The sequence below is a fragment of the Trichechus manatus genome, unplaced genomic scaffold (assembly GCF_000243295.1).
Source record: "Trichechus manatus latirostris isolate Lorelei unplaced genomic scaffold, TriManLat1.0 scaffold00195, whole genome shotgun sequence".
Lineage (NCBI taxonomy): Eukaryota > Metazoa > Chordata > Mammalia > Sirenia > Trichechidae > Trichechus > Trichechus manatus.
In genome coordinates, this window is record NW_004444131.1 from 240,311 (window position 1) to 253,294 (window position 12,984).

At 42.0% G+C, this 12,984-nt stretch overlaps 1 protein-coding gene across 9 annotated transcripts in view; it reads right to left on the reverse strand.

Moving 5' to 3' along the window:
- The window catches only part of EPC1 (enhancer of polycomb homolog 1), a 100,283-nt gene that overhangs the window by 70,135 nt on the left and 17,164 nt on the right, over positions 1-12,984 (reverse strand). For 3 of the 9 annotated variants that reach the window (XM_004387843.2, XM_023741935.1, XM_023741933.1), the window contains exon 1: positions 1,105-1,577. The exons of 3 other annotated variants lie outside the window; for them this stretch is intronic. In XM_004387843.2, the coding sequence (XP_004387900.1) occupies positions 1,105-1,257 (153 nt within the window). In that variant the 5' untranslated portion in view covers positions 1,258-1,577. Of the gene's footprint in view, positions 1-1,104; positions 1,581-12,984 lie in introns of those variants that run through there. 3 more of the 9 variants (XM_004387844.3, XM_023741938.1, XM_023741934.1) reach the window with 3 other exon arrangements.

The window sequence follows — 12,984 nt, forward strand, 5'->3', positions numbered from 1 at the left end:
ACCCAACTTCCATTAACAAGGTAAAGCCACAGATATGACAAAATGTCTATTAGCTGTAAACAGTCATTTAAAATGCTGAAACCCACCCAACTTAAACATTTTAATGTTAAGATGTCTGTGAATGAAGTGACTTTAGATCAGTTATGGATGAAAAATGACCCTCTTTCGAAATTCACATCTATAACGTTTACTTTGAGTCTTTCCCCCCCTAAGCTGAGAGATAAGAAAGCAGGCGAACTCTTATTTTACAGAAAAAATAAATAACCAAGTTACAGGCTTTGGAAGAGCCACGTACCCCAAACAAATCTGCCACATATTCTCAGAAATCCAAGAAAAAGTCAGAGAGTTTATTACCCTCCGACTAACCAGCACTGGAGATGGACGGATGAAAAAGTCCCAGAAAGAGGATACTGCAAGTAAGTCAAATCTTCTGTGAAAGTAAGTCATCAGGGCAAATGTGCAAGACCCTTGACATTTCGTTGCTGGGAGAGGATAAAAAGAAGCCTCACAGACCTGCAGTCAACAGCACGTGCACTTCTGAGACTCCATGTGGGGGATGCATGGACTTAACCCAGCAAGCTTTCCAGGCCACCGGGAAGCCAAATTCCCCACGGTGCTCAGACCCTGCGCGCCCAGGCGCCAGCAGCAGCGCGAAGGCCCAGGTGACCCTAGAGCGCCACCCAGCGGCCCGCGGAGAGGCCTGCAGGCAGGTCCTCCCCGGCTGCCGGTTCGCCGCACCCCACTGCCACCCAGCCCGTTCCCCTCTCCGGATGCATAAGGCCCAACCCAAGAACTAAAGAGCACAAAATGGCTGCCGGCAGCTTCGTCACGTGACCCCTTTGTGCCTTTCGGGTCCCCCGAACTCCGCGGGACCTGGGTGCAAGTGGCCAGTGTCGGCGGGTGGCCTGAGAAGAGGCCCTACCGGGCCGCGGCGGCCGGGGGTCGAGGCCGGGGAAGGCGGGCTAAGGGCCCGGCCGGCGACTGAGCGTCGGCGGGGAAGAGAAGATGGCGGCCATTTTGTGTGGTTATGGTGCTCCGTCGCCGCCGCAGGCAGCAGAGGGAGCGGGGCCTGGCGGTGGGTCGGACAGGGGAGTTAACACGTACCGACTCCTCTTCCTTCTCCATTCCGGTGGGCATCTGCGGCACGGCCCGGTTTATCGAGGCGTATTCGTGCAGGTCGGGCAGATCCTCACAGCGGAACACCGGCAGCGGCTTCGAGGCGTCTAGCGCCCGCGCCCGAAACGACAGTTTACTCATCTCAGGCGCAGCAGATACCTCTCCGCTCTGGGGAAACGGCCCCGGCCAGCGGGATCATGGAGAACCGGGGGTTCGGTCCCCACTCGCCTACCGCTGCCGGGGACTTGAGGGACGGAGCGCAGAGCCCGCCGTCCGGGCACTAACACCAGCCGGGAGGGTGGGAGTCTGAGCCGCTCCGCTCCTGTCTCTCTAGCTCTCTTCAATACGCCATGGCCAACATGGCGGACATTAAAACTCCACTGTGCGCTCTTCAGCCAACCCCAGCCATTCCCCACACTGCATCGCGCAGCGGCGCGGGCACGCGGGAGGGGGGGGAGCGCGGGCTCGAGACCGGCGCCGGCACGGAGCGCGCGTCCCGCCAACCCCCGGCTCCCGCCGGCCTCGCTCTCCGCGCCACGCTGCTCGCGGCCCCCGCCCTCCTCGGCCCGGGAGCTGACACGGCCGCTGCGCGCCGGGACAGCCAGCGGCGTGGAGACGCTCAGGCGTCCCGCGCCGAGTTCTGGGTGCTCATCCCCGTCTCGCGCACACGCTCACTTTCTCACGCTCGCTCCTTCCTATCGCTGCTTCCCGAGAGGAAAAGGTGCAGAAAAACTACTTCCACCCGCTCTCCGGCTTTCTGAAGGCAATGGGGAGAGAAATTCGGGTGGCTGCTTTTGCCCCGCTCCCTCCCGGGCTGCGCCCGTAGGCCTGGTCCGGGGAAATGCGCGCCGGCTGCAGGACGGCTGGCTCGGGGCACCTGTCATACCAGCAGCCCGGCGCCGCGCCCCCGCCTCGGCCGTCGGAGCCGCTTCCCTACCTGCGGCGGCGCGAGGGGCGGGCGAGGCCCAGGGGTATACCCAAGCCACTTTCGGTGGGGATTTTTGAAAGGCGTTCCAGAAGTGATACGCACGGATGCTAAAATCGGTGATTGCATACCTTAATTATCCCAGCGTTTTACGTCTTTAAAACAAGAAGACACGCGTTAATTAGGGGCAAAAGGTTACTCTGGGCAAACTTGTACCAGCAATTATTTTTACGTCTAATGAAACTTTGGGTTATATTATTTGACAGGCGCCCCATAAAATCATTGGTCAGTTTCCCACCCAGTGGGCTCACACAAACGCTAGGCATCCCACTCTTGTCCCACGTAGGTTTTTTTTTTTTAAATCTTGAATTTTATCTACCCATTTTTTTTTATTGTAATTAGAACAAAGGGAATGATTATTGGACACTAATCTCCTGGAAAAAATTTACGCAAGATCTTCAAAATTTTAGAGTCTATTTATATAGGGAGCCCTGGTGGTGCGGTGGTTAAAGTACTCGGCTGCTAACCTAAACGTCAGCGGTTGGAACCCACCAGCCGCTCCGCGGGAGAAAGATGTGGTAGTCTGCTTCCCTAAAGATTTACAGCCTTGGAAACCCTATAGGGCAGTTCTACTATGCCCTAATAGGGTTTCTATGAGTGTGAATCGATTTGACGGTTGTGGATTTTTGGATATTCTTTATATTCAGCTCACGGTTTTCTGTTTGTGCTGAAAGAAAATGCTGCTTCAACATAGCCACGGGCTCACACTTATTCTTACCACTTGTTCTCTGAAAACTTTATAAAATTGAATCGTATAAAGACCTGTAGTGTTCCTGCCTCCCCCCCCCCCCCAAAATAGGAGAAAACTGAATTATTAGAAGAAATGTTAGATGAATGTGATAGATGGCTGACGTTTGGTTTATATTACACCACACTGCAAAAATGAGTATCCAGAGAGCTCTTTCCAGTGGAATATTTTTAAAATCAGAAAGGTTTTTGGGGCGGATTTGATACATTTGGCAGCAAAATTTCAAATGTTCTCCAAGATGCAAAAGTGTTTTTTTTGAGTCTGCTTTCCCCCTGGAGGCCACGTAGTAAAATAATCAGTGTTCTTAAATGCTGGGTTGGAATGAACTGTTATTAGCTTACGGCATATAGGCAAACTGCTATCTTCCAGGTTGGTTTAGTTACACTCCACGAAGTGGGGCGAAGACAAGGAGAGACATAGATTGCAGTTCTGCAAAATTACTCTAAAACGACAACTCACCTCTGTGAGGCAGAAGGACTTTCACCTACGTTCCTGAAACCAAGACTGCATTTACTCATTCAATGAGCATTTAGGGAGTGCTTACTGCCTCCCAAGTATGCTGTTGATACTTGGCACCCACAGGGCTCCTGTAGGAGCTTGCACAGCGGGGGAGAAAGACCTGTGAATGACAATTGCCACACCCTGTGGTAAGTGTTATGATGAACGCCAAGGCTATTGTGGAATAGGCTGCAGTGGCACCCAACCCGTGGGGAGTGGCTCTGATGAAAGCAGTCAGGGAAGGCTTTTGGAGGAGATAATATCTGAGTAAAATTTTGTAGGATAAGTATGGGTTAACCTTGCAAAAGAAAAAAAAAAAAAAAAAAAAAAAACACGAGGGGAAGAAAGGTATCTTAGGCAGAGGAAGCAGCATCTGCAAAGGCTCAGAGTCCCAAGAGCATGTCAAAGTCTGGGAGCCTCAAGAATTGCCAGCTCCACTGTGTATGGAATGTTGTTGTTATGTGCCATTGAGTTCGCTCTGACTTAGAGACCCTATGGGACAGAGTGGAACTGCCCCCATAGGGTTTCCAAGGATGGAATATTAAACCTATTTAGCCAGGTTTAACAGTTCTGAAAATACTGGTTGAAATTAGTAGAAAACTCCTCTCCAGCCTAGAATATTAGATCCCTGAAAATCCTAATAGTAGAAGTCATGATTGGAAGACTTTATAGAACAAATTGGGGACTTAAGTCAGGAGCGAGCCAAGGAAATGAATAAATTTCTTTCACTTTCATTAAAATAATTGTCTAAGTTCCTAAGTCTCTAAAAACTCTAGAATTGCCCTCCACGAAGGTTTAGAGATATACTTACAAATTCAGCTGCTTTTTGGTTTTTTCCCTGCAGATAACATGCCTGCTAAGAGAGAGATTTTTTCTGTATCGGTTCTCCATCCAACTTCTCAATGCACTGGGTTTTTAGCTCTTAGATCCTGCTGGGTTCCCAAGGACCCAAAGGCTGGAGTCCCAAGCCCCTCTTGAATTCAGTTCACTTCCCTCTCTCCTAAGGGGAAGGAGTGTAGCAATAAAGGTCCAGGTTTAATCCTCAGCTTTCTTTATCCTGGGAGTCCCTGGGTGGTGCAAACGGTTAAGCACTCGACTACTAACAGAAAGGTTGGTAGTTTGAACCTACCCTGAAGTGCCTCAAAAGAAAGGCCTGTTGATCTGCTTCCGAAAGGTCACAGCCTTGAAAACCTTACAGAATGTAGTTCTACTCTGCACACATAGGATCACCATGAGTCTGAATCAACTTGACAGCAATGGGTTTAGTTTTTTTGTTTATTTGTTTGTTTCCCTTATCCCATGAAACAATTCCTTGCACTTTCAGTTAAACTTTCTTTTTTATTCCCAACCTACAGTTGCCTCTTTTTCTAAATATACCAAAGTGATGTGAAATTCTAAACATTGCAAAAAAAAAAAAAATGTACTAGTGCAAAGCTGAACTAACATTTCCTCAAAGGGAAACTCTTGGTTGGGAAGGGATTTGCAATATTTAAAAATAGCTTTAATTTATGCCACAAATATTTATTGAATACCCAGGCAATACACAGTACTATCGTTTAGGGAATACAAATAAGATACTAGTAAAGAGATACCTATTTAACTGAATGCAGTGCTATAGGAGTTCAGAAAAGGGAGCAGTTGGTTCCAGCTGGGTTGATTAGACATCACAGACAAGGTGGTATACGATTTGGTTTTGAAAGATGGCAAATGGAAATGGGAATGAAATGGTAGAAGAAAGGGTATTTATGGGAGGAAGCAACTGTATGAACAAAAGAGTGGGAGGAGGCAACTGCCAGGTATGTCTGAGGATGCGAAGGTTTATTTTGGCTAGCATTCAGTATGAGGTATGAGGTACAACTGGTAAGAACTTGGGCAGAGGGAGTAGGAGTAGAAAGTAAAGAGACATAAGTTTTTATGGTGATAATAGTTACTTACAATATCATCACCTTGAAATGTGATATCTGTTTCAAATACCAAATTTCCATTAAAAAAAAATTTATAGAGTATGTGTCAAATGCAACTACACTGACACTGTATTTTGCTATATATAATAAACCTGAAATACGGCTCTAAATATTTGTTTATGCCCAATATGTCCATCCCTATGTCCTATTATTTCTTCTTTGAAAATGTTTCTAGGCTTTGACTCTATGTATTTCCATTCCCACTGTCTTAAACATACTCCAAGCTCTCATCACTCACACCTAGAAACAACCTCCACTCCAATTCATCTTTCATTCATTAATTCCTTCAATAAACCTTTCTTTAAGTATTTGTTTGTTTGTTTGTTTGTTTGTTTTTGTAGGAAACTGTGACTAACAGTAACGAGTAGTGGCTTGTAGATGCTGTGGGTTCTGGGGATATGAGCAAACAGACTGTGCCCTTTAGGGTTTTATGGTAGAATGCCTGCCACCAAATCAATGTACCTAAATTTCCACTTCTACTCTGTATCCTCCCTTCCTCAAGTCATAGACTTATAATTTCTCTTTATTTTGCCCATTAAATAAAAGGCAAAATTCTTTGGTGTGGTTGTCAAGGCCTCCCACGACAGTCCCTTCACTCTGACCTGGTAAATCTCATCACTGTCTTAAAAAATCATCATGTCTCTTCTTGCCTGCAGGTTTTCATTCATTTCATTCTCTCCATTCTCCCTCTCTCTCTTCAGATTGGCTCCCTACTTCTAGCTACCAAAATCCTGCTTTACAGGAATGTTTTAAGGATTAAATAAAATAATCCAGGTTCTAATGGATTGAATTGTGTCCCCCAAAAAGGTATATTGAAGTCCCGACCCATGGTACCTGTGAACATGACCTTGTTAGCCAATAGGGTCTTTGAAGATGTTATCAGTTAAGCCAACATGAGATCATACTGGAGCAGTGTGGATCCTAATCCAATCTGAGTGCTGTTCTTATGAAAGAGAAGAGGCACAGAGACACAGACAAGGGAAGACAGCCATGTGACAATGGAGACAAAAATCAGAGTGACATAGCTGCAAGCCAAGGACTGCAAGAAAATAGGAGAGAAGCATGGAACAGATTCTTCCTCAGAGCCCTCATAAGCAATCAATCAACGTGACTTAAACCCTGATTTTGAACTCCTAGCCTCCAGAACTGTAAGCCAATAAATTTATGTTCCTAAAAGCCACCCAATTTATTTTGTTACAGCAGCCCTAGGAAACTAATACATTTAAAGTATTTAGAACTGTCCCTGACCCACAGTAAATACTCAATAGATATAAGATAATGTTTTCATCCTTCAAAATCCAACTCAAATATCACCTCATCCATGAAAGTTTCTTTGACTAATCAACCTCTCTGGGCCCTAATTTCCTAACCTAAAGAATGAAGGAGCTGTTAGGTGAATTCAAAACAATCCTCTCAAGCTTACACCAATCTCATCTCTGAAGTCCTTTTACACTTTCAATTAGTAAGAAAAATAACTACTATCTATTGCACACCTGAAGGAGCCCTGCCAATGGTTAAGTGCTTAGCTGCTAATCAAAAGGTCAGCAGTACAAACCCACCAGCTGCTCCATGGGAGAAAAGACCTGGTGATCTGTTTCCATAAAGATTACAGCCTAGGAAACCCTACGGGGCGGTTCTACTCTGTCTTACAGGGTCCGATGAGTCAGAATGGACTCGACGGCATACAACAACAATATAACAAACTTACTATGTGCCAGGCAATTTGGAAGTGCCCTAAATGTATTATCTCAAATTATTTTCATGACAGCCCTCTGAGGTGTGTCCCATCGGGCTTAGAAAAGTTACGTGACCTGCCTATGGTCACAAAGCTACTAAGAGGCAATGCTGAAATTCGAATCCCTGGCTGTCTGATACCAAAGTGGAGCCACAGAAGATAGATCGAAGTGAGGCATGAACCAGAAGTCAGGAAAGAGAGATATTGAATATACACCACTCTTTCAGAGGCTTGGCAATAAAGAGGAGCAAGACAAAGAGGGAGCTAGTGGGCAAGTGTTTTATTGTTTTTGAAGATAGGAGAAATGTGGACATGTTGGCGTGCTAACTGGAAAGACTCATGAATGGATTAACCTTAGTAACATCTTCCAATGAGGCTGGAAGGAAGGAGGGCAAGAATGCATGATGTAAAGAAGTTACATTCTCTTCAATGGGACAGTATGATTAAAAAAATCCTAGTACCTGATTTGGTGACAGAAATCAAAATTCTCCATTCCCTCACGCATTCAACAAATATTTATTGAATGTCTAGTAAGGGTTAGGCAAAGTGGTTTGGGCTGGAGAAACAATAATAAACAAGACTAACGTGATCCTTAGCCTCACTGAGCTAATAGTGAAGTTATACTGTATTTGTATTTAATTGGGAAAATGTGAAATTCATTTCCTTAAAATGTATGAATGCACAATTATCTCTTAACATTAAAAAGTGATACAGTGTTAAAAGTGAAATCATTGTGCAAAAGTACTAAATACTCAATAATAGGCTTTCAATTGAAGTAATAATCATTTTTCCTTAACCTTCTTCTGCTTTTTATTTTTCTTATAAGCTTTATAAAGAAATGATAGCAAATAATTCTTCCAAAATAACATGCAGGAAAATCAAAACTGGAAGCCCTTTATGACGTGTTTTTTTTTTTTCTTCATTTAGGAAATGCTGGAAAGTTAATATTACAATTGCATTGCAATATTCTTAACAGAGTGTCACGTAAACAATACCTGGACTACTAATTTCTCTACGGAGTTTATTTATGCATAGAATTCTGTACATAATATTAAGAGCTGTGTTTGACATGCAGCTATCACCCATCTGTCAGTGGAGGCTTGCATATTGCTATGATGCTGAACAGGTTTCAGCAGAGCTTCTAGACTAAAATGGGACTACAAAGAAAAGCCTTTTGATTTACTTCCAAACCTCAGCCAGTGAAAACCCTATGGATCACAATGGTCTGCTCCATAACCAATCACGGGGATGGTGTAGGACCAGGGAGCATTTCGTTCCATTGTACATTGGGTCACCATGAGTTGGGGGCCAACTTAACAGCAGGAAACAATAACATGTTTGATCTAAAATAAAGGCATTCAGAATATATCCAGACATCCAGTCCATTCCTGGGCCCCTGGTGGCACAGTAGTTAAGAGTTTGGCTGCTAACCAAAAGGTGGGCAGTTCGAATCCACCAGCCGCTCCTTGGAAACCCTATGAGAGCAGTTCTACTCTGTCATCTAGAGTCGCTATGAGTCGGAATCAACTCGACCGCAACGCGTTTTGGGTTTAGTCCATTCCTACTTAAAAGAATAAGGGACAAATTATCAATCCTAGTGAACTGTAGCAGGATAGACTTCAAGTTATTTCTGTTTAATTTATTGCCAATATGAACTTAAACAAAGAAACAAAAAAGAATTTAAAATGCATGATTCTAAATGGGACTCTTACGAGGATGAATTCAAGTTTTTACAAATCCACAAAATGCTTCCAGCAGTATGGGGATTAAAAAAAAAAGAAGAAGAATGAAATACATTTTATTCTGTAATGTCAAATTCTAAAGTCTACTCTGAGCATAGCAAAGATTTCACCAAAATTTAGAACCCTTCCCCTCAAAAAAGGGTGATGGGTAAGTTTGACTACTTTTAGAACTTGCCTCCCTTAATTCCTAGGTCCTATAAATCATCTGCTCTTTTCCTTACCAGGCTGGCAGGCAGCTGTTGAGTCCTCAGTGGCAACATTTTAATGAGGATACTACTAAGTGCATTTGTAGGAGAAGTGATTTGAGGCAAAAATAGGAAATCATTTGGAACTTGAACTTCAACGGTAACAGTTTAGTGCTTAATAGAAGAATTAACTATTAGTCTTTTTCACACCATACATTCCAATAATTTGCCAGAAGAATAAAAATCTGTTTAGAAAAAAAAAAGGGGGGGGGGGAATCTGGTAATATTTAACTTGATTATGTTAAATCACTGTTAACCTATGATGACAGTACTGTAGCCCAGGTGCTAGTCCAAGGTTGTAAGGGGTAGGAGGATAAAAACATGAGAAAAAGAACAGGTACCAGCCTTTAAGTGACTTACAGTCTTGAGCAGATAGAACACAAATACATTACTTGAGCATTAGTTTTACTAAGTAACACATACAGATCAGTATGGTATAAATTATATAAGAGGACTGAATCATGAAACATAAAAGAACAAGAGAAAAATTCTTAATGAAGTAGAAACATATTGAAAGACTTAAGTCAAATTTTTTAGTGGGTAGTGGACACAGAAAGATTCATGGGGAAGAGGACATTCTAGCGAAAGGGAATATTGTTGAGTTGTAGTTGCTATTGCTTCTATAACCTGAATAAGGAAATTATTTCTATTTACTTTCTGAAACTTTGGGTACAGAATTATCTTTCAATTTAATAACTGAATAATAGTGAAATAAAATGTATTACTTTCACTATATTTATTCTTAATGATACTTTGAGTAAGTAACATTGTCTCAATTGTGTAAACACTCTGAATTCAGTTTCTTCTCCTTCCTTCCTTATTGGAAAATGGAAAGTGGATAATTTCAAACACAGGGAGTGACATTATAGGTGTGAAGAATGATTTGTGGAGTGAGAAGAGAAGGGCACTGAGAATGAAGCCCTGGGGACCTCCAACATCTAGGAGCTGAGCAGAAGGAGAAGAACCAGGGAAAGAGTCAGAGAAGGAGAGAGGGGAAGTCAGGAGAGAAGCCAAGTGAGGCAGCGTTTCAAGGAGGATGTGATCAATGATGGCCAAAAAGAATGAGGAAGTCACTGGAGATCCTAGCAAACACGCTGTCTGTAGGATACTGTGGGCAGAAAACAGACTCTAGTGAGTTGAGAGGGGAATTGTAGGAGTCTTAGAATGAGTACAGCCTGAAGCATGTTAATTAATCATTTACTGGTCAGGTCAAACCCAAGTAAAAACTTGAAGTAATTTCCCAGTGGCCTTCTCTGATATTTTTCAAGGTACTTGCTCATGGAAGTGAGACCACTGTGAGGCCACAAATAATTTAGCTCCATGACATAGCCAGGGGCAGAGAGTAGCTAACATCATCAGCACCTCCCACATTTAGAAAACATTCCATAATTTCATGAGTCTTCACAACATCCTGATGACAGGAGAAAGTAAAACATATTTTCCACTTCTAAAGTTGCAGAAACTAGTAAACAAAAGACCTGACTTGTCTAAGTGAATTACTGACTGACTTGTCTAAGTGAATTACTGACAAGGTTATAAGCCACATCCAGTTCTTAAGGTTTCTTCTGAATTAGATTTCCCAAATGCTACTCATAAGCCAAAACAACAAAACAAAACAAACAAAAAAAACACTGCTACACTGTGGTAGTACATATATTTGGATGAGACTATATATTTTTGGTTTTATTTGATTTATTCATAATGAAGTTTACATTGTGGTGTGCTTTCTTTTCCTTCCAGTCTTTCCTGGTTTTGTTAGTTTTGGGTTTTGCTTTTCATTTGCTTGTTTACGATATTGGGGTAATACTGTATCTTCTACTTTATCGCTCTCACTTCTCAACTGATATCCTAACTTTAGAATGTTCCCACCTGAATATTCCTATAAGAACATTTTTGGTAGAGATATTTATTTTATGTATGTACCATCATTTATTTGTTACCTTCTTACTTTCTGTTCTGTTCCATTATACATAAGGTTGTTATGAGTTGGAGCTGACTCGACAGCATCTAACAACAACAGTTCTTCTTTATTATAAAGAATACTTATAATCTTTAACAGAACATTTAAAATAAATATTGGGTTTAAATTTTTATGGCTTAAAGCACAGAACAAATATCTGCTGTCTTTTGAATAAGATCGGGCCAAGTCTACACAAATAAAGGCTGGTAGTTTTACTGACCATTCTGAGTAGATGGGATAAAAATCTAGATCTCAAAAATAAGTGTTTCTCCCAAGATATTAGTTATTTTCTAAGTACTTTCCACAAAACACTATCTGTTTTGGTCTAAGAATTAGATAGTCTAATACATTAGAGAAAAACTGTCCATTATATTCTCCTCTCTAAGAATCACAATGTATAGGTTCAGAGAAGCCCTGATGAAAAGAAAGCCATTTTATAATGCTTGACACAGTCTTTCCTGAATTTATTTGACCATGGAAACCCTTTCCATGTACAACCAATTATTACCTTAGTTCTACAAGAGCATATATTGAGAAATTCTAGTCTAGGCAATTCAAAGTAATAGTAGTTTCTTTGATCCGTTTAATTACTTTAAGAAATATGGTATGTAAACTTTAAAAAAGTACAAAGATTTTATACATGTATTGTTTTTATTGCCACTGAAGATTTTTATCCTGCTAAAAATGGGGGAAAATAAGACATTTAAATATAAAACTGAACAGAATTCCAACAGGTAGTAGAATTGAGCAGATTACCACACTATGGCAATACAGGCAGTCACTGGATTATGAACGAGTTCCATTCCTAAATCTGTCTTTAATTCAAATTTGTACATAAATCAGCACAGTTAGGTATGGTTTGTATCTAATGTTAGTCAAATGTTTGTCTTAGTATATAGTGTACCTTTCTATGCATAAAAAACATTAAAGAAACACTTCGGATACACTAAAGCATATTTAGCATAATAATATGGTGCATCACAAAGCAGCAACCGTTTGTTATTAAGTCATTGCGTGTATCTCGAATTTGTAATATGATAGGCTTTATGGGGTTGGTGACCCTAGGACCGCCTGTATACCAAAACCAAACCCATTTTTGGTGAGTCCATTCCAACTCATAGCGACCCTATAGGACAGAGTAGAACTTCCCCAACAGAGTTCCCAAGGTTGTAAATCTTTATGGAAGCAGACTGTCATATTTTTCTCCCGGAGCAGCTGGTGGGTTTGAACCACAGACTCTTGGGTTAGCAGCAGAGCAGTTAATCACTGCGTCACCAGGGTGTTTAATTAACTAAAAATGTTTGGCTACATTTTCTTTCCTGAATTTATCTATAGATCTTTTTACTTTTCTAAGCTTTATTTTATGTATATGAGTATGATACATAACATTGCTCCTGAAGGCCTCAAAACCCTTAGGAAAAACAAACAAAAAACCCACTGCTGTCGAGTCGGTTCTGATTCATAGCCACCCCATAAGGTTTCCAAGACTGTAAATTCCTACGGAAGCAGACTGCCACAGCTTTCTCCCACGGAACCGCTGATGGTTTTGAACTGCTCACCTTTCGGGTTAGCAGTCGATCTCTTTAACCACTGCGCCACCAGGGCTCTTTCTTAGGAAAAGAAACTAAAAAATCTTCAAATGAAAACAAAGACCTGCAAGATACTATATAAAATTAACTTATATATTTTTGTTTTGTTTTCATTTAGTTGTTTTGTACCATTGCTATATTCAGATATACAAGAACCCTGTAGCATCTTTTCCCTTTAGCAGGAAGACCAAATGATTCATCAGGGTGGCTGCAGGGTGACTGCTCAATCTCCAAATCTGGTCAAGCAAGCTCCCCAGGAGGTCTGCTTTTCTCCGCTCAAGTTGCTACTGTTTCCCTCAAGGTGAGCCCCTCGTGTAAAACCAGCGAGATAATAAGTAACAGCTTGCATTCAAAGTAGCAACAACTTGTAGTGAGATGCAGCATGATATACTGGAAGAACAC